The following is a 24,376-nucleotide window of genomic DNA, read 5'->3' as shown; positions in this document are numbered from 1 at the left end:
TCTTCTTGAAATCCTTCCACAAAGCTATCACTCCATAGGTAAATAAATATAAACTAAATTTTGTGCAAATTTAAATTTAAAAAAATGGAAACTAACATGATTCTGTTTCTCAGATAAAATGACCACGTTAGAATTCAAGAACTTTTTTAACAACTCAAAACAGAAAGAAATGGGTCTTATTTTTATTACTTAGAGTCTTATTACTGTATAACAGAATTAAAATTCTTGCATGTTAAGAGCTTCACTCTAATTTTAACACACAGCTTTCAATCTCTGATAATTTCATTTTATTAAATATCGATATATACAATTTAAACATTAATATATTAAACTCCTGATGTATAAGCACTTTCGATGTGAGCGAAGTAATTCAAAAACTACAAAATCAGTACAAATTTAAATGTATTCATCGTGAATTTACAACCTAAAAACTGAAATGATATTTTTTGTAAGCCGAAGGTACTCTTATTATAAAGCATGTATTTAAAATTCTGTTTTAGAGACAAGTCCAGTGCCCAAGAAAAGAATAGCACAAATTATGAACATAATGAAAACATATTTGAGAACATTAAGCTCTGCTAAATATGGTTGTGAATTATAGTCTTTTTTCAGAGGCTTAATCACTCTTCTTTTCCATTCCAATATAGATTTTCTTGCACCCGGCCAAGCGTGAGGTCCTTGTAGCCTGTATTGGTACGGTAGTGAAGGTCCAAAGAATAAGGTAAAAAATAAGACTGGGTCAGTGAAAAACATCTTAAATAAGTTTGGCTTTGCTCCCATCATGGTGTAAATTTCATCTAAATAATCTATGTAGTCCACTTGAATGGTATGTCTTTCAGATTTAACGTATCGTTTTTCATTGAATTCTTTTTTACGCTTAATGTCAGCCTCCATCTCTTCCCTTGAAGGCAGTTTCATTTTATCCTTGAAAACTAAAGATATCCATCGGCATTGGGCTTCACCAATAGGGAACCCTCCACCCACAGACTGAATTAATCCTACAATGGCTAAAGTCGGATGTTTCAAATGTGGTGGGTAGATATATTTATACAGATGCACTTCATTATTCTTTATGGTTGCTAATTTTTCATTAAGGAAAGGAAACTGAATTCTATAACCTGTTGCTAGAATTACTGAATCGCATTCCGTTACATCATCTTCATCCTCGAAAATAACGCCATTTTCAACGAATTCTCGAATGTTCTTTCGTACCAAAACTCTTCCAGTGAGGATTTTCAGTGGAAGTGAATCACTGACTGTAGGATGTTGGCTCCAAATTCTGTGCTTAGGTTTAAGACTGTAAATTTCATGATCAAAGCTGTAATTTAAAACTTTTTCAGAAAACCAACAAACCAGAAAATAAGGAAGTATGTGCATGAGTATATTCGTGAAACGGCTAGTCAAAGCCACGTCCAGTGGAAAACCTTTTGGGCCCACACGGGGCAAAACCCATGTTCCTTTCCTGCTGCTAAGGTATACCTAAAGAAAATGAAAATGTATTAGTGAATTGGCCTGATAGTGAATTAGTGATAATCAATAATTCTCAGATCACTCCAGTAAGCATAAAAGTTAAGATTAGGATGTCATTTATACTGTAAATGATTATTAAAATTACTAATCCTGTATTTAAGGAATTTTTCATTATGAAATGCATTTTAATGTTTTTCACCTTTGATATTTAAAAAAGCCCTTAAAAACAAATTTTCCCTTTCTGCAAAATATTCCCTTTCTGCAAGTATCTACAATATAGATTCGTTTTTCTCAAATAATTGGTAGGAAGTAATAAATGCGTAGTTACGTCACGTGTGTTGGTTTTTATACAGTAAAAGTAATTTTTAATAAAATTCTAAAAATGAGTGGTAAGTTACATATTTTTTACAACAGATCTAATGTATATTTTCTAAAATGCACTCACATAGGTGCTCAAAATGCGCTAAATCAAAATATTTCTTAAAAATGCTATAAATCGTAAAATCAGCAATTTTTCACAATTTCTTTAAACTTATACCTTCTTAAATAAAACTCTCTGAATTTAGATAAAAATTAACATCGTAAAAAATATTTTCCGTGGTTAAGAAACTATACTTATGTAATAAGTTTCTCGCCTGTGATTCTATAGGCATCATAGGGCTCACCAGCGGCCGAGCGGTAAAGACGCTGAACACTGGTAGTTCGGTCCGAGGTTCGAATCCCGCGAACGGGCTGGCTGCATGGGCGTTTTCGTGGTTTTCCCCATGTGTAACGTGTATACGAGCCAGTTTCCCTTAGAAAGTCCTCCACGAAGGCATCCCTCCCTTTAGGCAGATAGCCCTCGTGTACTTTGCCATAATTGAATAACCCATAACTATAGGCAGCATAATTCATGAAGCATCGCACGATTTTCTAAGGCTGTGTATCTTAATTTCAAATATTGTGCATGCGTATATCATCGTAGGAATGTTGAAATTTATTCGGGCCCATTTCCACTCATGTTTCAGTTAAAAAAATTACTAGTAATCCTAATATTCTTTCCTTTTTTATTTCGTAACCATATCTACGAAAGTTACAAAAAATATAAATGAAAATTCGGTACTTAGTCAACCTTGAAATTTGGCTGTCACCAAATCGTAAAAGCTTGCTGAGACCGAAGTTGCGCCAATTTTTTCGGCGGAATTCTTTCTTTATTAAACAATCAGTATTCCACTCTTTTCGCTTTTGTGCTTTGCAATAAGGCTTTCGTCGATTTCTACTATTTTACTAGTCCTTCCGATTTTACTGATGTTTAGAATGCTATGAGTATAAAACGTTTGCAGGTAGTTCTGCCAGTGCATTCATAGTTTTTCTGCCGTATACAGGTCACCATTTCGTGACCATAAATACTCACTTTTCTGAATAGTGGAATTCCATAATTTTCACAATAATCCACTGTTTGCTGTTCTACAGAAACATGATCTCAAATTTTAATCATGTGTTTCAAAATCCAAGAAAAATACTGTAACAGTTAATTTATATCTTTGTCCACAAAACAAAACGTGGCATATCGAGAATCAATCGGAATTACAGCGTAGTTACACCAACATTTGTCCTCATTGCCCAGATGACATCCCACTGTCTCGCCATCACATCTTCAGCTGCCCAGCAATCCAGGCCAGACTGTTTAACATCGGCATTGAAGACCCAGTGGACCTACTTTATACTGATAGAGCTGCCGAGGTTGCAAAAGCTGTCAAAGCTCCGAAGCTTTGACAGCTTCGAAGCTATATAATTGCACTTTGTCATAGAAACGACATCATCATCGGAATTACATCAGACCCTAAATCCAGATATATTGAGTGCGTTGTTACGTCTCACTCATCCATAACTGACTCTAACTCGCTCTACTGAGTGACAGTTTCACGGTTAGCGAGGTAATATTTAAGTGCCGAAAATTCTTTATGGTAAAGGCCTTTTTTGATGAGGCCGCATCCTGCAGAAATATTAAAATTGCAAATTATGGGTCGTATATATCCGACCGTCTGAGTCACAGTGGTGTTGGAGTAGCGACTTATGTCAGAAACTCAATACAATCTTGTCTAATAAATGAAAATGATAGTTATGAAAAGATCATTGTCTCTCTTCTCCTTCCCAGCTACGGCATTGTTCCCTTTAGTTCATTTGATAACTTACTTAGTGATAATATTCTCAAGGACATTCTTCTAGTTGATAAGCCGGTCATCCTTGCTGGGGATGTCAACGGGAAACACTGAGACTGGGGGTGTCGTCGATCGAACAAAAATGGAGGAATACTTCACAACTTCATTCTTAACTATCCGGCCCCCATCTATGCTCCGAAAAACTTCACATATTGTCCAAATCGTCCAAGGAAAGCAGATATTCTCTACTTTGTCTTAACAAATACATCTATTCCGATGGGGCTTGAGGTCAAGCAAGAACTCACTTCATATCAGGTGCCAATTTTAATCACACTTGGTACCATTAAAATAAAATAATCTGGCCACAAAAATCTTACTGATTGGAGATTGTTTCATGATATTCATTCAATTAATGAACCTTCTCGTTCGGTACCTAAAGAACAGCGCATGTTCAGCTTCCCGCAAAATTTAGAGAACAGATAAAAAAAAAATCTTATAAGAAATTGTGGAACCTAACCCCTGGGACACAAGTTTAAAGAAATCACTCAACAAGCTTGACAAGAATGTTAAAAATTTTAGGAAAGGTGAATGGGAAGAAACAATTCTCAGTTTAGACGCCACGATAGGTTTCTTCTGATCTTTCACCAAGGGACTAAAGCGCACATAAGCATACAATCACCTGATATGCACGAACAATCAAGCAGCGCTCAACGGCAAAGAGAAGTCTGTAGATTTATCTGATCATATAGAGAATCAATTCAAGCCAAATGCCAGGCCTCGTGATATCTACTTCGTCCGCGATGTATGCTACACTTGCTTAACGCACTGTAAGGAACATCGCAGATCTCACATGCCTAGTGAAATAAGCCACATCATTAACAAACTCCAGATTAAGACAGCACAGGGATATGATGAAATAAGCAATCTTGCTATCAGAAATCTCTCGCAGAATTTCGTGAACAAATAACAGGTATTTTAAACGCTTATTTAACTCATTCCTACTTCCCTCAACAGTGGATAATTACGAACAGCATTCTCATTCTCAAAACCTGGAAAGATGCAACTAAGCAAATGGATACAGGCCCATAAGTCTATTAACAGGATTGGCTAACTTTTACGATGTATAATCTTCAAGTGAATCCAGCCTTACATGAATTTGCTACCTCCCGAACAATTTGGGTTCAGAAAGAACCTCTTCACCACGAAGCAGTGGGTTGGGATAGCTGCAGAGCAGAAATAGCATCGCCTTATTCATTTTGGACGTTGCAGAAGCTTCAGACCGTGTCTAGCATGACGGTCTTATCTACAAACACATTCAACTGAACTTCAGTAAAGAGGTCATTGATCTGATTAATTCCTTTATCACAGACAGGAAATTTTTCGGGAGGTTGGTAAAGAACACTGTGACCTTCGTGCTTGCTCCGCAAGGCTCCATAATTGGACCCATTCTCTATTTATTCTTTGCTGCGGACTCGTGCAAGTTTCATTTAGTCAACAATCAGTTTTTAGGATATTACGCCGACGACACAGCCTTAGCTGATATGTCTGCTAACGCTAATTATGCAGTTAAGAGAAAGTACTAAGTATTACTCCTTTGATAGAAGAATGGTGCACAAATTGGCGAAACTCTATTAACGCACACAAGTCGTAACTATCAACCGTGCTCAGAAAACTTGCCAATACGCCTCTTAGCAGAAAACTTCATCTTTCTAATGACGAAATCCTCCAAGTCAGAAAAGCCAAATATTTGAGTATCACACTGAATGAATAAATGAATTGGAATGATCATATTAACAAAACTCAGAGCAAAGCCATAGGCGTTATGAATAGCCTAATGCCGTTAATCGGGAAATACTACAATAGGAAAGAGAGACTCTTGTATTTTATTGTCCTCAGACCTATAATCAATTACGCTTCATGCGCATGGACAATAGCATCTAGAAATGCTATTCTCAAGCTGCAGAGGTTGGAAAATCGTTACCTAAGACTTATTGCATTCGCTCACTATAATGTCACCAACAAAAGGCCGCGTGAAGATCTTAGAATTGAGAGCACAGAAGATTTTTTGAACGAAGCTAATAGGAACTTCTACAACAAGGTCAAAATCTGTGATCATCTGGTGTTTTCAAAATTTTTTATTAGAAGATTTTCAGTGAAGAAGTAACCTCCGTCAATACGCTCCTCACTTCACTCGTGATTCAAAGTTCCATTTCCCCTGGTTGATTGTACATATTATACCCTCTTTTTACATTCACTTGTTTCTTTTGTTGCTGTGTATACACTGTGTTTAGTATTGAAATTTCGTATTATTTACTACTGATCTTGTACTGTATTTTTCTTTTGTATTTTTAGTATTGTATTTTAGTACTGTGTCATTGATTCCACAGTTTTTACATGAAGACTTTCCACTCTCTCGCTCTTGCTAACCTTGCTTTATAAGGTATTTCTCCCGCCTTCTTAGCATGCCTTCGTGGTGTATCTCGTCAGCACGTTCGACGCATATTCGAGAGGTCCGTGGCTCGAATTCCGGCGAGACAATTGCTCATTTTTCACGTCTCCCACTTCAAAATAGCTTAATGTTTCTACAGTGACGCCCGAACTAAAAGGGTGGTGGCTGATGATTCTCGCCACCAGGATTTGGCGATTGGTCCCCTAAACCCCAGTCGCCCTTTAAAAGGGAAAATATATAAGGTATTCTCCCGCCTTCTTAGCATGCCTTCGTAGTGTAGTGGTCAGCAGGCTCGGCGCGTATTCGTGAGGCCCGTGATTCGAGTCCCGGCGAAGGCGTTGCTCATTTATCATCTTTCTTGCTTCGAAATAACCTAATGTCTCCACAGCTTTTTCACTATCCTAAGATTTTTCTTTCACAGGCCTTGTGACATTTGGTCATCCCTTTCCTCCCTTCTTCCGTCGCCGCTGGTGGTTTTAAGTTCCAGACTAAGTCATGCGTTTTTTGGACTTTATTTTATGAAGAGGCACGCGCAGCAGCATTAGATGAGTTCAGTTTGTAAGGATCCTAAGTTTTACTAACGTTTATTTTATTTTAAATCTTTACTATCACTTCTTATTTTCTACTTCCGGCCAGAATTAAAAGCGTTTAACTTATTTATGCAAATTTGTCTTGCTAACGCCAAGTACTTACGTTGTGGCTTTTTGCCAAGCAAGAGAGAGGAAGGAGTTATTAGAAGCAGGCCGCTTGCCATAGTAGTTTTACTCGGTTGCTGGTTGCCTTCAAGGTCAGAGGTTTAATCCTCGTGATAATTTTAAACGTATCGTAGTTTTAGCAGCTTTCTGTACTACATACGGCTTTTTGTTAATTTACGGCCAATCTTAAAGTAGGCACTTGTATATTAATCCAAAGTTAGTTTAGTTAGAGTTTTAGTTAGTATTTTTATATTCTTACGTTCAGACCACAAGTGGTTGGTCTCTGTATTCCGAAGTTCCGAAAGGCTCTGTAAAGATAGAAAAATAAAGGGTTTCGTATACACTTCCTGTGTGTATTGTCTACTTCACAATTTATTGAACATAGCTTTAGTAAGCTCCCTGTTTCGAGTCAGGACAGTTAATGTTTCCAAAGCAAGTAAAGAGGAATACTAATAATTGATAAGTTCAGTTCAGCTGCAGATAACGTGTATGTAAACCAGGAAAATTTCTATGGAAATAATACAAACCGTTTGGCTACTGCGCCGCTATATCGCGGAGGAATAAATTCTAGTGGCCAAATCGCCGTATGTATTGGAAATTGAGTATTACAGTACAAAATCAAGGAACTCGTGGGATTCGTTCTTTAACAAAACTGTTCTCAATAATTTAAACTTGGATTTTCGTAGATTTTCGTTACTCAATATAAACAATTCATAGATTAATCTACTTATGCCGATCACTGATTTGATTTACGTCCATACAGCGGGGAAAAAATAGTATCACGGAACTTTGAGCTCTTGACAAACGTGACCTTCGATATCGGCTCGAGAATTATTTTGCGCATGAGCAAAAATGTATTAAGGCTAAATCTTCGACGCCGGTTCGATAGCTATTTCGCGCAATCTCAAAAAAGAATTAAAGCTCGATAGGTGGCCTGTGCAAAGTAAACTTAAAGTATTTTCCTTTCCCTGCGGTCTGGCGGAGCCCCTCCTTCTTTGGTAAAGCTTTCATTCTTAACACACATATTTTTTTCCGCTGCTGTCCAGTGTTGCGGATTTCATTGCTGCTGATGAAAAGGATTTGTCCATCATAAATGTAACTGCTTGCCCTCGGAATCGATTGAGTTTTCGACTAAATCTACGTCAAACACAAGATTGTTGCTTTGCTAACTTTATTTAACTAATCTAAATAGTTAGTTCTAAGGCTTACCATCGGAGGGTATTGTTACTGCATTTTATCATCAAATATAGAAATATTTTATTGTAAAATACAACTTTGGCCCCTACGATGAGCGATGAATTTGTCCTGTGGTGGTGACGCCATCTGCTGAAAATGGTTTGGTTTATTTGATTACAGCTAAGCACGCGAAGGATCTCTGCCTTAGAGAAGAGATATCTTCGTACAGGACTGTCTGATGGAAACTTGCTCGCATCCACGTTACACATGGGTTAGAACCACGAAAACTCCCATGCATCCAGATCGTTCACCTGGAATCGAACTACGAGTGTTTAGCGGCGTTAACATTCAGTCGGTGGTGGGCTCTTTAAAACCCCCTGTTGAGGATGGAAAGTCTCCGGCAGTCCAAAATGCCGATTTCTTTGAGTTGAACCTGTGAACTGCTGCATAGCAACTGAGTGCTTGAACACATGCATTTTTTATCTAAGGAAATCCTGTTTTCTGCGTTCAGTACCTAACGTGAAAAAAATTTAAAGTGGCTTTCTTAATTACTTTATGCCTCAAATATATGTGTAAATATCAGGAGGGTAACAACACTACTGGAGAGAGAGAGAGGTAAGCGATGATGGGACAGAAAGAGAGGGAGAGAGTATGAAGCGATTAACGGAAGGATGCCATAAGAAAATGAAGACAAATCCTAATAAAAGACGTACTAACTTCCACTGTAATGCTTCGTCTGTTAATACGTCATCTGTAAATAATCATTTAGCCATCAGGATGCATCACAAATAGTTTAATTAAATAATTAAGCGACTTAGATTCGTCTTGTCTATATGCTCATCCATTAGAAACCCAGTGACATACATTTTGAATCTACTAAACATCTGGATGTATTATAGAAGATAAAATATGATTTTCAATAACGTATTCGAAGTTTTTCTGTCCGTAGCTTTATTTAGGTCCTAACATTCTCTGAAATGTATGCTTATAAATGGCAAACTTTATGGAAATTTATGATTCAAAGTCACATTAACGTCTGGCAAGTTCAAAACAAAATATCCGCAATTATTATGTAAACAAATTACTAATTATTAACTTTCAAATGTCAGTTCTGTGATACTTACTTGTTTTGCTACAGTACTTATTTCAACAGCAGCATCCATTCCAGAATTTCCGACGCCAACGACGACCACGACTTGATCCTCAAACTCACCAATTTTTTTCAAACTGTGGGTATGCATAATCTTTCCTTTCAATTTTTCTATTCCAGGGAAGGCTGGAATGTTTGGATAAACATGATGGCCAATGCATACCATTACTCCATCATAAATGTCTTTTGATGTTTCCTGAGTTTCAGTGTCTCTTACAACGACCAGCAAACGTCCAGTTTCTTCATAATTTTCAGCCATATTCACCTAAAATTCAATGAAATTAGTAATGCAATAACATTACGTATTATCATTGAAAATTATTTATATACAAACAAAGTTACTAAATTGTATTATATATCTTAAACTACTTTACATGATATTTTCCTGTCCCATTTGAGTAAAAATTACAGCTCTCTGTATCTGTATATACATAATATAAGTAATTATATTGTAAAGACATTAGGAATTTTTTGGAAGCAGGCAAGATGAAAAATTAGCAAACGCCTTGGCCGGGAATCGAACCACGGACCTCTGGAATACCAGCCCAGCGTGCAGAACCACTACACCACGAAGGCACTCTAGGAAGGCGGGAGTAATGCCTTATATACTCCCTCTTTTAAAGGGCGACTGGGGGTTTTTTAGGGAACCCAATCGCCAAATCCTGGGTGAGGAGCATCATCATCCAACATCCTTTTAGTTCGGGCGTCACTTCTGAGCCTTGTGGAGATACTTCTTCATTGGCCATCAGAATCCCGTATTAATTCGAGCGCCACTGTAGAGACATTAGGATATTTTTGGAAGCAGGCAAGAGGAAAAATTAGCAAACGCCTTCGCCGGGAATCGAACCATGGACCTCTGAAATACCGGCCCAGCGTGCAGAACCACTACAAAACGAAGGCACGCTAGGTAGGCGGGAGAAATACCTTGTAATATATCCCGTCGACCATGAAACTGTCGCTAAGCAGTTCAATTTAGCTCTAATTATTAGCTCCGATTGATTTTGGATAACCCACGCGCTGTTTTCATGAACAAGGATATAAATTAACTGTTACTGTTGTATTTTTTCTTCCATTATGAAAAAGTAATTGAAAAAAATTGAGACCTGCCTTCTAAGTTTAACGGGCACGATACGCTCAACTAAATGTGGCCGACAAAATAATAATAAATTGGTACAATTACTTATACGAAATTTCTACTCCAAATATTTTAAACAGATCTTTCGTTAAAACTGGAGAATGTAGCAAAGTAGTAAAAATTGACAAAAGCACCTTTGCGAAGCTCAAAAACAAAGTGGGTTGGATAATAGTTGTTTATTAAATAAAGAGGCTTCATCTCCTTCAGAATCTGCAGGAATGACTGGGGCACTTTCTACAGGATCTCCGCTAAATTTAGTAGTTTGTTAGCAGCCAGCTTTCCTAATTCACTTCAATAAGTACCATAAAATGTTAAATTTAACATATCATAATTATATGCGTCTTAGTAGAATTACAAAGTAAAACAGTGAAATTTAATGCAGGGTTTATCTCATTAGTGTACAGTAATGCATGGCGGCTGAGCGGAAAAGTCACTGAACACTGTTACATTAACCAGGATTTTGATTCCAGAATAAATGGTGATATATGGCAGTTTTCGTGGTTTATCCCGTATATAACGTGAATGCAAATTAAAGTAGACCCTTAAATGATGCCCTTAATAAAGGCATCCCTCCCCTTAAGCAAATAGCCCTCGCGAGTGTTGTCGAATCTAAATATTCCACATCAAAGCTTATCTTGCTTTTCATTAAACTGAAGCAAGTTATGCTGCTACATAATCAAAGAAATCTTCGATTTTGTATCTTAATTATCTATTTGTATCTTAATTGAGTGGTTTGAACGACCAAGTCCTTTACCGTGGCTCAACTTCATACTGAATGTTCGTGGCTATTTACTGTAGATCCGGTTTAAAACTATTTTTAAGCTGCTTTGCTATTTTTAAGCTGCTTTAAAATTATGTGCCTGTTCTACCCTACCAGCCATTAGTCATGGTGCACAGGTAGTAGATTTCTTCCTCCTGGCGACCAAGCAACAATAGCTTAAGCATAATAGCAGTGCTGTTATCTTCATGGGAGTGCAAAGAGACAGAGAAGTGTTCATACTCAGAAGCTGAAAATTCATCCGCTTAAGCAAATTAAAATCTAAGAGAGGCAATTTCTGGATTGATTCCGCTTATTCACAGCGACATCAATGCGCAGCTACTACTTATGCGATATGAACAGTTTACCACATTTATTGCTCTGGTGATCCTTAGCACTATTATTTTTAATAAAAGTTAAATTTGGTTTGGTTTAGTTGATCACGGCAGATCGCAGTAGGCTATCTGCCTAAGAGGACTTTCTAGGAGAAACTTGGCTTGTTGAAACATCACACATAGCAAAAACCACGAAAACGTCCGTGCTTCCAGTCATTTCGCGTAGAATCGAACCCAGGTCATAATGCCAGTGCTCAGTGACTTTACTGCTTGGCCACTAAGAGCCTAATGAAACTTAAATAAGGATAAATTAAATATACTTAAACATGGCAATGAATGCTGAAAGATAGGAAATTTCGTGTTGGGAAATATAAAGTGGAAAATGTATCTTAAGTTTCAGTAATAGCATGAGATACACAACAACATGTGACCTTATTCATACTCATTTTGACTGTTCTAGTCTTTGCGCAACCATGTAAAATACACACAGACGCACCTTAAACTGAGTTAAAACGTTCAAAATATTTTATGTGATTCTATTCATGATTTAAAAGATAAGTTATCTTTTTGCTGAATTTTTTATTCCTTTTTCATATATTTTTTTTAAGTATTTTGCATATTGCAGTAAAATATTAAGAGGAATTATCCAAATTATAAAGCTTGATTTCGGGAAACTTGTCGCAATTGGATTAGATAAAAGTTATTTTCTTCTGAGATTAGAATTATGAGAACTAAATATTTTAAAACTAAAGAATCTCTAAATGAAATAATTATTAACAAGTAGAAAAGCAAATAGTCATGTAAAATGAGCATTGCAAATAAACAAATACTTATTATAATGTTACACTTTTTAAAATATTAATTTGTACTCACCTCGACCGCTTCCTTATGAAAATGTACATATTTTTCAACATCAAATGTCTCTGAGTACGTTTTAAGTAGATTATAAATTTGCTTATTATGCATGTAATTTGGTGCATCCTCTGGGGGAGGAAAATCACTTACAGCTGTCATCTCTTTACTGCTATTGATAACGGTGGTTTTCATAACTGATGCCACTCCTTCGATATCTTCATCGTGATACCTCCAGAGTCCTCCAATGTGATTTGTTCTTTCGAAACAGACTGGTTCCATACCTTCTTCCAAAAGACATTTTATTGCACAAAGACCTGTTGGCCCAGCTCCAATAACTGCAATTCTTTTGGTTGTCATAGTTTCGGCTTCAAGAGCACTGGCAGCTAGACAACAATTAAACTGATTGTCAGAAAGCATTTTATATGCAGACAAAAACTATTATTCCTTATATAAAATGGTTCTTCTCTATTGCACACTCAAACAGTTTCTAATAATATGCTTAAAATATGTAAAATAGCTTTATATTATATTACAAATATTTAATTTATTAATGTATTTATCTTACAAAAATAAAAAATGAACAGCTTCAAATTTATAGTAATAAAAAAGAAGTAATTTCACATGCGGTTCAGATTTTTTCGTTATAAGAAAGCAAGCTCCAAATATGTAATTTTCTCTGGTAAGATAAGATGCATGCACCAGATTGATATTTTCAGTGGAAAACATGCATTCGTCATCAGCGCTTTCCGAATCAGGTCAAAGTTTTCTGAATATATAGGTATATCGTTTAGGTTAGGCATTTCAATAAAAACAAAGAAGAAAATAGAACAATAGACTTCAAATAATTATTGAAAATACTTTGAAAATGAGAATACTCTAAGGAGAGATAAGAATAACACAAATTAACGCTGGCCACCAGGAAATATTGGGCGTATATGTTTAAGTATAGAATTATTTAGAACGTGTTATCTTAGAACAAAAAAGGTCCAAAAGTTTTTTAAACTCTTTCTTTCCTTGTTCATTGGAATAATAGATATTATTCTTATGTTTACCATAGTCGAAAGGAAGTGATGACAAAAGTATGTTTCCTCGCCAAGGCATCAAATTGGTGCAAATATCTTGCTACAGAACATTGCTTGACATGTGTTGTTCTATAACAAAAATGATACAAATTCTTTAACATGTTATGTAAATACTTACGAAATCAAAATTTTTTCATTTATTTTTCCAAAAGCTATGAAGGAATAACAAAAAATTAAACGCTTGTTAATCCATTGCATCAGTTAATTATTATTATATTTAATTAGATTAAACGATAGCTAATTTATAGATATTCGGAAAAAAACAACCGAAAGTTTAAAAAATTCATAATATCGTTAACAGCTCACAATAATACTAAGCAATAATACTTAAGATACATTAGTAAGAATATACTTCTAAATGAAATTTGTATTTCAGAAATAGTACAAAAAGAATTATCGAGTTCGTTTTATTAATTATTCCAAAGTTAGATAAATAAAATGACAGCTTTAAATTTGTCAGCGGTAATGGAAAGTTCTTTCTATAAGCAGATTTAATTATATCTCTATTTTATAATTGATCCTATTTATCTAATCGCTAATTAATCTAATTTATCGATCAATATACAAATAATTTGTTCATACGTAAAGTAGCTTAGCGCATATTAAAAATTAAGAAAACATTTCATATGTTTTATTATAAACCTTGTAATTAAATTAAAATGTTCGCCTATTATAATATAAGACCTCAATTCTATAACGAATCGAATAAACGAAAGCATGAAACTCTCTGGGATATGAATCGCATGAGAATGAGAATGAGATAATTAAAACGTAAAGTAGAAATCCAGCTCTAAATTACTATAAACATTTTGAGACTTGGCGATAAGACTGAATGGAGACTAGAGAAAATTAAAGAATAACTAAATTATATTAACTACATATTACCTGAAGATAGATCAATTATTTTATTTTAGAACATAATTCAAACTTTGCGTAAAACTGAGAAGAAAGTTAACAAAATTAACGTAGACAATGTACTTCACTGTACACAATGTTTCATGTAAAAACATTGTTAAACATTGTTAAATATTATTAAACATTAATCAGCTGGTGCATTCTCACAATACACATTAATTTATCTTCGCCTTTTCTAATATAAGATATAACAATACAGGTTATATGCCATACCGAAAGAAAACTAAGCTTCTGTTTCAGATAATAAAATTAAGAAAAATGTTTTTCATGATAACGAAAAAGAAGCTTTGAAAATGATCAATGTATTTTCCATCTGCAACAACCAAATAATCGCTAGAGCAGAACTGTTTCAATTATACTGCCTCAGTTTTCATATACCACCACGGTGTCCGCCGATAACATCGCGGCAAAAACATCGCGGACGAAAACGTCGCGGAGAAAACAACGCAAGGCGAAAACGTCGTGCTACAAAACATCGTGGGAGAAAACATCGCAAAGAGAAAACATCGCAGTTCTAAAACATCGTGGTGCAAAACATCGTCGTCGAAAATAAAGCGGTTCAAAACATCGCAGTTTAAAAACATCGTCGTCGAAAATATCGTGGTAAAAAATAAAGTATCTGCAAATCATCGCATGACGATAACATCGTAGACATGCTTTTTTCAGGTTTTAATAATTATAAATGGATTTTCCCATAATGATTTGTGAGCGCAAGGTGTAAAGAAGGATAATTTTTACTTTCACATTATTTTTATTAACTAATAAATTTTTGCTGAAAAAGCAAGAACGAAACTTAAGCATAGAAAATTAAATGCAACTTATAGATTATACTTTTCATGAAAATTTACCAGTTAAAAACTTTATAAAAAACGATTTATTAATGGCCTTTGTTGGTTAACTATGTCGGTTTAAAATTCTATTAAGTGCTATAAGTTGCATTAATTTTCTATGCTTAAGTTTCTTTCTTACTTTCTCAGCAAAAATTTATTAATTAATAAAAAATCTGAAAGTAAAAATTATCCTTCTTTCCATATTGCGCTCACAAATCATTATGGGAATATCCATTTACAGTTATTATAGCCTGAAAAAAGCATGTCTGCGATGTTATTGTCATGCGATGATTTGTAGATACTTTATTTTTTACCACGATATTTTCGACGACGATGTTTTGTACCACGATGTTTTAGAACTGCGATGTTTTCTCTTTGCGAAGTTTTCTCCCACGATGTTTTGTAGCACTACGTTTTCGCCTTGCGTTGTTCTCTCCGCGACGTTTTCTCCGCGATGTTTTCGTTTGCGATGTTTTCGGCTGTAACCACCACCACATCTTTACTAATTTCCTTAATACTACTTACAAAACTCTAAAACTACTTTCAAAATAATACTACTTATAAAACTCTAAAACTTCCGCTTAATATACTACTTACAAAACTCTAAAATAACCTTGATTACAATTAATCTTTATTTACTCCATCTGTAGTCCTAGCATTTTTAGTAAGAAACAGTTCTTACATTAGTTAAGTAAAATAATCAGAAGTAAATGTTAGCCTAACCTTAATATAGAATTTCTCTAGGAGTGATAATTTCGATTCTGTTTTCGAAGTAAATAAAGAAAGCACGTTGCCATTTGTAAGATTTAAAATTTATTGAAAACGCACTTATAATCTTATATATACCTATAGGCGTTACACATATTTGGCGTTCTTCAAATTTATTCCACCAGAGGAAAGTATTTTTTGTTAGAGTTAAGCCTCAGTTTCATAGACAACTAGATAACTTTCTCAGATCATTGTTTAATTAAACGGAAATGTTAAAGACTTGTAGAGAATAATATTGTATTTTTAAGTTTTCATTCACTTTCACATTTTATGCACGTGCCATAAAAGCTAAGTGATACATTTCATAAATTTTGCAAGCTGAAGTCCGAACCTTCTTGAATCATATCCGCGATGTTCTCCTTCGACAGGACAGTGTTCCTCCATGAAAAACGTGCATCGTTTTCTCCATCTGTTCAATTTGCTACTCATATAGCACGTATGTGATACGATTACGAGACAAATGCTTCGTCTAGCATCACTGTAATCTACACGGAAGAATTCTGGATCGGTGAAGAAATTCTGCAGAAAGCCATGCTTCAGACAATCATCCAAGACATCTATCGTTGATGCTACGCAATCTATATTCAACTGTCACTCATCTAGAAGATAAATTATTAAACTTCATGAGCTGTTCGTCCCTCCCATTCGTCTAACTCTGCATTTATACCATAATTCCCTTCCTAAATACATTTCTTCCCTGTTACTACAGACTTTGATAATGCTGCAGTTAAGGCTGGCTTCAGGTTTTATACAAATCTGTATTTTATATTATCATTTTTTGAGAAATCTAACTAATTATACTTTCATATTAGCATTCTTTTATTCTGCATTTTTTCCTCTTTCCGTTTTAGAACCTTCACTTATTTCAAGAAAACTCTATAATTGCTCAATTTAGTTCAAATTTGTTTTACATTATATGTACTATTCATAAAAATTAAAAGAAAATCTGAAAATAAAAATTACTCACTGATTAAAATTCCACCCCCCCCCTTGTTCAATGATATAATTAATTATGATAAATATCTGCAACTGAACACGTAACTAGACTTCTGCACTTAAGTTAATGCCTGAAATCTAAATGTTAATCGACTGATAACGTAGACAAAGTGGGTAGCGTAGACAAAGCAATGAACAAAAGTGTGGGGGGAATGGGCAGACACGACAGGGAGCGAACACAAACGATGGTTCAACATTCAGTGTTTGTGAGATATTAACTAATGGGCCATTACAATGTGATCCCGTTTCTGAATTGCATTTTGAAATCTCGTACTGATTTTCTTACACTTATATTTAAAATAAATAAGTGTTCAAAACCTCAAGAAAATAAATATGTTTTACTCAAACTAAAATTTTAATTATATGATCAAGTAACAATACAACAGCGCTGGTGATGAATACATAATCATAAACGTGTATATAAATATTAATGGACCTGCGACAGCGTTGAGGTACAAAAACCAATAGATTGTTATTCCGATTCGGCAATAAACGTAACCGTTTGTTATAAGATTTAAATTTCCTAAGTATTTTGGTCGAATGAGCAAGCATTAATATCTAGAAGATGGAAAGTAGTGGAAAATCGTTAGTAGACTGGAGACAGAGCAAACCCAATTTCTGGTTATAAGAGAATTCAATGTAACATCCAGGTCATCTGCAGTTTATAGAAATAGTTTCAGGAGACCAGCTCTGTTTATAAAGGCTTGGGCAAGGGCATCCAAGAGCCAAAATATCCATTTGAAGACTGGTATTTGAAACTTTCAGCCACACAGCAGAGGGCTGCTATATCCCTACATCCATTTTGTGAGCTCACTGCAATTTCTAGAACCTCAGTTTCAACTATTAATGTTTCCCGAAAGTTTCATGAGCGAAAGCGTTTTGTCAAAAGCCTCGTTGCATGCATTTCTCTCATTTCCTCACGCAAAAGAAAGCTTTAGAAATGGTGCACAGAGAACAGCTTTTGACTTAGCTTCTGGTTGCCCACGCTATCTTATCTTCGAAGACGAATCTCGATTCAGCCTAGACACAGATTCTTGACGTACCTTCAGTTAAGGAGAGCTTGAGACCCAAACACTATACTCCTACATAAAAGAGACCACTACGCCGGCGCAAGAGCTACTTTTACAGACTTTTCTATAACAATATATTAAAAACAAATATCTCAAAACGCAACCATTGGAATTTGTGAAATAATAGATGTCTGTAAGTATAATAATTTCATGCCGTATTTAAAAATATAAAACTGATGTTATTTAAATAACGTGTTTAAACTTCTGACAGCGAAGTTAGAAAAATAACAAACAAGAAAAATGAAATCCTTTATGTATTTTATATTAATCATACAACGCTCTCCGAAACTATTAATTTTTTATGTACGTATTAAATATTTATAAATATTTTTTGTTTTATTTGGTACAAATTCCTTTGTTTTGAAGATTTAGAACTGAAGAAATAAATTAAATCAATGGGATAAATTTAAATGTTATATTCTAAGATGAAAAACCTTCACAGTACGTATTTTTAGGTAGCATTTTAATGATAATAAATCAAAAATTTCGAAATGAAATTCCCTGAAAGCTACGAATGCCAAAGTTCCCATTGTATAGATAGTCCGTTTGTTATCCTTTAACTAACAACTTCTTCAAAATGTTCAGCTTAAGCCATAATTAAAAATAAATCTCTGGGTGAAAAGTAGGTCAAATGTAAAAGTCGCTTACGCAAATTAAATTGCAAAATATATCTTCTGATTAGAAAACTTATTTTTAAAAGATAAATAAAATAAGAAAAACAAGTCCGACGAGTGAATAAATTTATATACATATTTGAATTTTGCAAATTTATTCAGCGTTTTACTCTCTGACAGTATTTTATTTTACACTTTATCAAATAATTTAAAATATCATTTAAAGATTCTCTCTCATAGCATCATCATGATTTTCATTAGCAGATGATCTAGTATCATTTACTAAAAACACAGCTCTGAATGAGCATATTTTGCACAGTTTTTTGAAATACTCTTAAAATGGTACCCTTTAAGTTAAAATTTCATTTCAGGGAAAAGAAAGTATTCTCTAGGTGTACAGTGACACTTTTGTTTACAATAAATTTCTTGCCAACAGCTGAAAAGAAAACTTTTCTGCTTCTATATTTAGTCCCAATCCTTAATGCTATGTAAAATCTGCTACATAAAATCAAACAAATAATTACTTTCAAATTCCTTTCCGTTAAATAAGGATATTCTGTTCGAAGCAAACTGGTCTGCATTAGTAATCATTGTCTCAAATTATCATTTTGCAGCTTTACTGGCGCAGGTTGAAAGATTTCAAGTCTACAATATGTAAGTGATATGAGTAAATGTGTTATAATATGACATAATGTTATAATATGTTATAATATATATATATATAATGTTATAATATGTTATAATATATATATATAATGTTATAATATGTTATAATATATATATATATATAATGTTATAATATGTTATAATATATATATATATAATGTTATAATATGTTATAATATATATATATAATGTTAACATATATGAGTTAAGTAACAAGTTGTCTAACATAAATAAATCACATATACTATTTTAGTGTTAAATAATAAATATCTGAATTAGAAACAGTCACCCTTCTATAACTTACTTGGTGTTTACAATGAAAATTTTGAGGACGAATTACTTCCTTTAATGCGATCGTACAAAATAACCATAGACATACTGATGAATTGCTCTGTGATGATGCTAATTTATAGAAACGCTGTTTTTAGCGACATTTCTGCAATCAGAAATGATTACGCATGAGGAAAAAAAATGCACCATTTATTACCAATAATTATATTTTCCTTGTCTTTATGAAGACCTTCAAACGTATCTTTGTCAGTGCTATCAATCTTTGTCAATATGTAGTTGCTGACATACACTAGGAAAAGTTCTATTAAGAAAGGGGCTTGTAAAATCATTATTAGAAATCTTATCTCCACTTACACAATCGCGTTACAAAACAAGCAGGACAAATTTTGTTTCGGATTCCTCATCCTAATAAAATAATTATGGCTGAAGGAACGTTTAAGAGTTCAAATAATTAAAAATTTATCCCGTAGATGTATATTTGAAATAATAATGAGATTTCATAATTAATTTGAAGGAAATACAAGAAAAAATTCAAGCTTTCGTGTTTCGTTTTCTAACAAATTAAATATAATTTTTTTTCTCCGTTAATAAATTTCTATCTTCGAGTAGGCATTTAAAAGAAATTTACACACATGAGTGCAGGGTTGTTTTCTTCTCTAAAAACTGCTGAAAAGTAAAATGATTATCTAAGGTTCGTTAATGTTAATTAAACAGTTGTTTTATGTTTAAGATCTTTACTGTCTCTTCTTCCTTCCGTTTTTCAGCCAGAATACAAATTAGTTCGCGTATATTTAAAGTGAGATTTTCAGATTGTAAGGCACAACATATTCTGCCTCTCGAAGCCACGTTATTAGGTTGCTAGATCAGATAAAATTTGTAGTCGTCGGCCTTGAATTATAATTGCGGATAGTTGGATATCCACGCTGGTTAAGTTTCGAGCCAACTTCGGGGTAATTGATCTGTGTAGCCTTTGGCTACTAGTTTATTTAAATTAAATTTTACATTTAGCATACTGTTGCTTTAAGTTATCTCGCCACAAGTGATTGGCTGAGTTGTAAGAACCAAGTGTGCCTTTTGTTCTTATTAATTTTTAAATGAAGGCCTTTTACACCCTTCTTAGGTTTCAGTTTTTATTTTAGACTTAGGAATAATACTACTAAATTTGAAAGTTACTAAATTTGATAATTATTTACCTCATATATAAAAGAATCTTTTCGTATATTTTATAGTTGAAAAAAGGACAGAAAGAAAAATTCTTAGTTGGTAAAATTTTGTAAAATGTTAAATTTGATTAAATATGAATACTGGTGGTATAATGAGCTATTGATAAAGCTGTAAAATGCACTGAATCTTCGCAAATCGCTTATGACACATAAATCCTCTCCGATAGCCATAAATCCACTAAGTATCTTAATATTATATTAAGTAATATTGTGATATCACCAGTACAAATGTTATTGAATTAGACGTCTGAGTGTAAGGAACATCTTTTTCATGTTTAACTAAGAGGGATGGTTAGGTTAGGTTATTTAAATACGGTAAAGCACTATCTTCTGGGGGTCTCTTCCCAAGGTAAGGGATGCCTTCATTGAGAACTTTCTAACAGAAACTGGCTCGTATTCACGTTACATATAGAGAACACATACCATACAGCCAATCCATACAGAGAACCATACAGCCAGTCCGTTTGATTAGAATTGAACCTCAGCTCAGGCTCTCAGCGCTCTTACACACTGGTGGAATAAGAGGGAATAAAACTGCTAATGCTCTTGATTAATTGATTTGGAAGTCCACGAAATTGCTCAAATTTTATTTGTAGCTTCTCAATAAACTGAAAATAAATCCAACCCTGAGAATTACTTGCATGTTTGTAAACTGACTTGGTGCTGTCTTAATCGAACTGGGTGGCAGAATAGAATAAGTGTCCCTTACTAGGGGCTTAAAGGATATTGACTTTGAATGATTTTTTCCCATTTTGTTTTAGGTATAATTCCCTTCGGCTTTCACTTCACGTTTCCTTTCTTGTATTTCAATACACAGGATTAGTCAATTGGAATTTTTCTGGAAAGACTAAAGACACTCAGTCGTTGTCAGGAATTATCAGCCCATGAGAGGTAGTCAAAACAAGTAATGTAATCACCTTCATTACTGATCTTTTCCCTGGGCTCTTCTTAAAATCCTTTGCAACAGCGCAAGGCATCGATACTTTCAGCTGAACTAATTTCATGCAGTCCTTTCAAAAAATATTACAACGTTTTCAGTTTTCTTTATATCTTCTTTCTTGGATGATATATATTATTATATAATTAGGCAGAATAAAAATAACATGCCTTGATTCATTACGTTGGCTGAAACCGACAGGTTGGTATGGCGATTAGAGGTTGGAATCATCCAGAGTGTTGATTATTATGATTAGTTCAGAGTTGATATGGCTGGTCAGCGGCTGATTAAAAAGATTCTTCATCACGGGGCATCAGCCTTTATTTTACCAAAATTAGAAATGAAAATCCTACTTAAGTGAAAAGATATTAGTAAGTAGAGACATTAGATTATTTCGAAGCAGGAGAATGAAACATGAGCAGTGCCCTCTCCGGGACTCGAACCTCGAACCTCTCGAATACGCGCCGAGCGGGCTGACCATTACACCACGAAGGCATGCTAAGAAGGCGGGAGAAATACTTTATATATATATTATATATACATATGCATAATCTTCTTTACTACATGACACAGCTTTATATCAATAGAAATTACTTATCAATTTTATTAATAATTATTTTTTGTAATCAATGGGACCTCGATTATGTCTATCACATCCAACTGCATTTTCCGATATCGACCCCCAGCCGAACCCTCGATCATCATTGACTCCTAGGCTGCTAATATCGACCCTTTGGGGAACTCCTGCTCTAGATGGTGAAATGAAAAACTTTTACTAGTATTCATATAAGGTGTTTTATAAATCACCTTTGTCTTAAAATACGTCAGTCAGTGTGGTAGAAAGTCAAAATGTGAAGGTTTTCAGTTATTGTTATTTAACTCAAATACTTCAAAGAAATAAACTTCTGCGTCAAAGAGAGCTGTAAAACAAACAGTATTTTTCTTAAGAATAAAAATTACAGCAGGAAAAAATGGACATCATTTATAGTGTATAAATATGAAATCTTTTAAACATTAGTTATAAAGGCTTGTAGTCTGAAGCAGCCTTGAAACGCATTGATTATATTAACAAAAAATTTCAAAGCTCGAATAAAACCTAAATTACTTATCTGTAAATACCTCTTTGACTATTAATGTTTCAATATGGTTTAGTACGATATACTCTAAATTTAATATAGTCTCCTTTTCGATGGCAATATTTAAGGTGAAGCTTATAAACGTAGAAACAGTGCATTTTTTCCAATTTTTGGGAAAACTGCGAATATATGTATTGAAAAAAGGGACAGAATGTAAAGAGTTTTGCTTTTAAATATAAAAAAAATAATTTATGAAAAGAAAAATTTCTAAACACTGAGCCATTACGTTAATCACATTTCCTAAAACTCGACGAGTAATAGTAAGAATGTCTTCTTTTACTATAACGCGTTGAGTATATAGGAAAAAATAATTTCATAGTCATTCGTTCATTAAAAGATACATATTTTATCGGAAAATTGAAGATTGAGAGCTTTTTATAATAAATAGAGTTTTCTTAAAAAATATGTAGGCATTCTATTTTCTAATACTAAGGAGACTTCCCTTATATTACTATGTAAAATATATGTACTTACCCAAGCAAAAAATCACAGATAAAATTTTCCAAAGTCACTTGATTCTGAATCATACATGAATAAAAGGATGATGAAGTATACTTCACCTGTTATTGAAAACTTTTATCATTTGATTCTTGAGTGTACAGATAAAATTAGATAAAGTGGACTTTAGATTTCTCCTTGTATAATAATTTTGAAAGGATTAAGAACGTGCTGAGGTTATTCTATAAATACACAAACACATTTGCTTTCTGCAGCGTAGCACTTATGACTGATGTCTGGTAAATGACATAAAGAAAAATGTCAAGAATGTCTGGTAAATGACATAAAAAGAGGTATAGAATCTTTCTTCACTTAAACAAACATCAATGAAATTTCTTAAATTCGATACCGAAACATGATATTTCTTTCTTTACTCCTGTAAAGAAAGCTCATTATATTAACAAAGTAAATAAAATTATCTAGACCAATAAAACATCACATGGAAGAAACCTTGAATCAATCCAATAGTTTGTTATTTTGGATGGCGGAAAATTCGCCATATATATATATATATATATATATATATTATTATTATTATTATTACGTGCATACTGTTTCGTAATGGATAGAATAAGCATAGAACTGATAGTTTAATAAAATTTATTTTCCCACAAGAAACACTTTACAATTCTGGAACTTTTCACAAAAGTTCTCGTACAGCTTTTCTCAGTATGACACAGTACAATCAGCAGTTATCCCTTCAAGCTACTAAGACCTCTGAACACAAAACTATAAAATGCTTCAAATGTATAGGCTCTCACAATGATGTCTCAATGCTCTCAGTACTCTGAGCGAAACTCTGAACTAAACTAAATTGATCCTCTCTCCGGTCTTATACAGAGTGATTTCTAAATTATTTTCACAAATTAAGAGGGGGGATAGTACTCATCCAGCTGAGCAATAATTACCATAGAACATAGGATCGTATTCCATTCTGAGAGGCAGAAGAGCGGAATACTATAATTTCAACCTGAAACTTACAACAGTGTTGGGAGAGCGGATGAACGAGACTAAAAGTTGCACAATAAGTTTAGTGAAATCCTCACAGAGAGTGCATAAAACGGATAAAACCGAAAATTTAACGTTCGAGTGTTATTCGAGCTCAGACTTTGATGGCAATCACTCAAATGCACATCTTTGATTGGCAAGGTCTCAACCTCGCAAGCGATTGCAACAAGTTAATTATC

General features: G+C 34.0%; 1 protein-coding gene across 3 annotated transcripts; it reads right to left on the bottom strand.

Annotated features, from left to right (window-relative positions):
- Positions 1-270: 270 nt before the first annotated feature.
- LOC118181991 (flavin-containing monooxygenase 5-like) lies at positions 271-23,311 on the bottom strand. 3 transcript variants are annotated; one of them, XM_035351244.2, is made up of 4 exons: positions 23,166-23,311; positions 12,182-12,546; positions 9,056-9,346; positions 271-1,479 (listed from the first exon to the last, which is right to left on the bottom strand). In XM_035351244.2, exons 2-4 carry the CDS (start codon positions 12,518-12,520, stop codon positions 484-486), a joined length of 1,626 nt encoding a protein of 541 aa, XP_035207135.2. In that variant the 5' UTR covers positions 12,521-12,546; positions 23,166-23,311; the 3' UTR covers positions 271-483. The 3 variants fall into 3 exon arrangements, with proteins under 3 accessions (XP_035207135.2, XP_085666048.1, XP_035207134.2); XM_085809922.1 differs by lacking the exon at positions 23,166-23,311 and adding an exon at positions 19,409-19,423; XM_035351243.2 differs by lacking the exon at positions 23,166-23,311 and adding an exon at positions 18,963-19,081.
- Positions 23,312-24,376: the final 1,065 nt, after the last annotated feature.

The sequence above is a fragment of the Stegodyphus dumicola genome, chromosome X2 (assembly GCF_044657685.1).
Source record: "Stegodyphus dumicola isolate Sdum_Otavi_A_Nest chromosome X2, ASM4465768v1".
Lineage (NCBI taxonomy): Eukaryota > Metazoa > Arthropoda > Arachnida > Araneae > Eresidae > Stegodyphus > Stegodyphus dumicola.
Note: the sequence above shows the minus strand (reverse complement) of the source record. Positions and strands in the feature narration are given on the sequence as shown.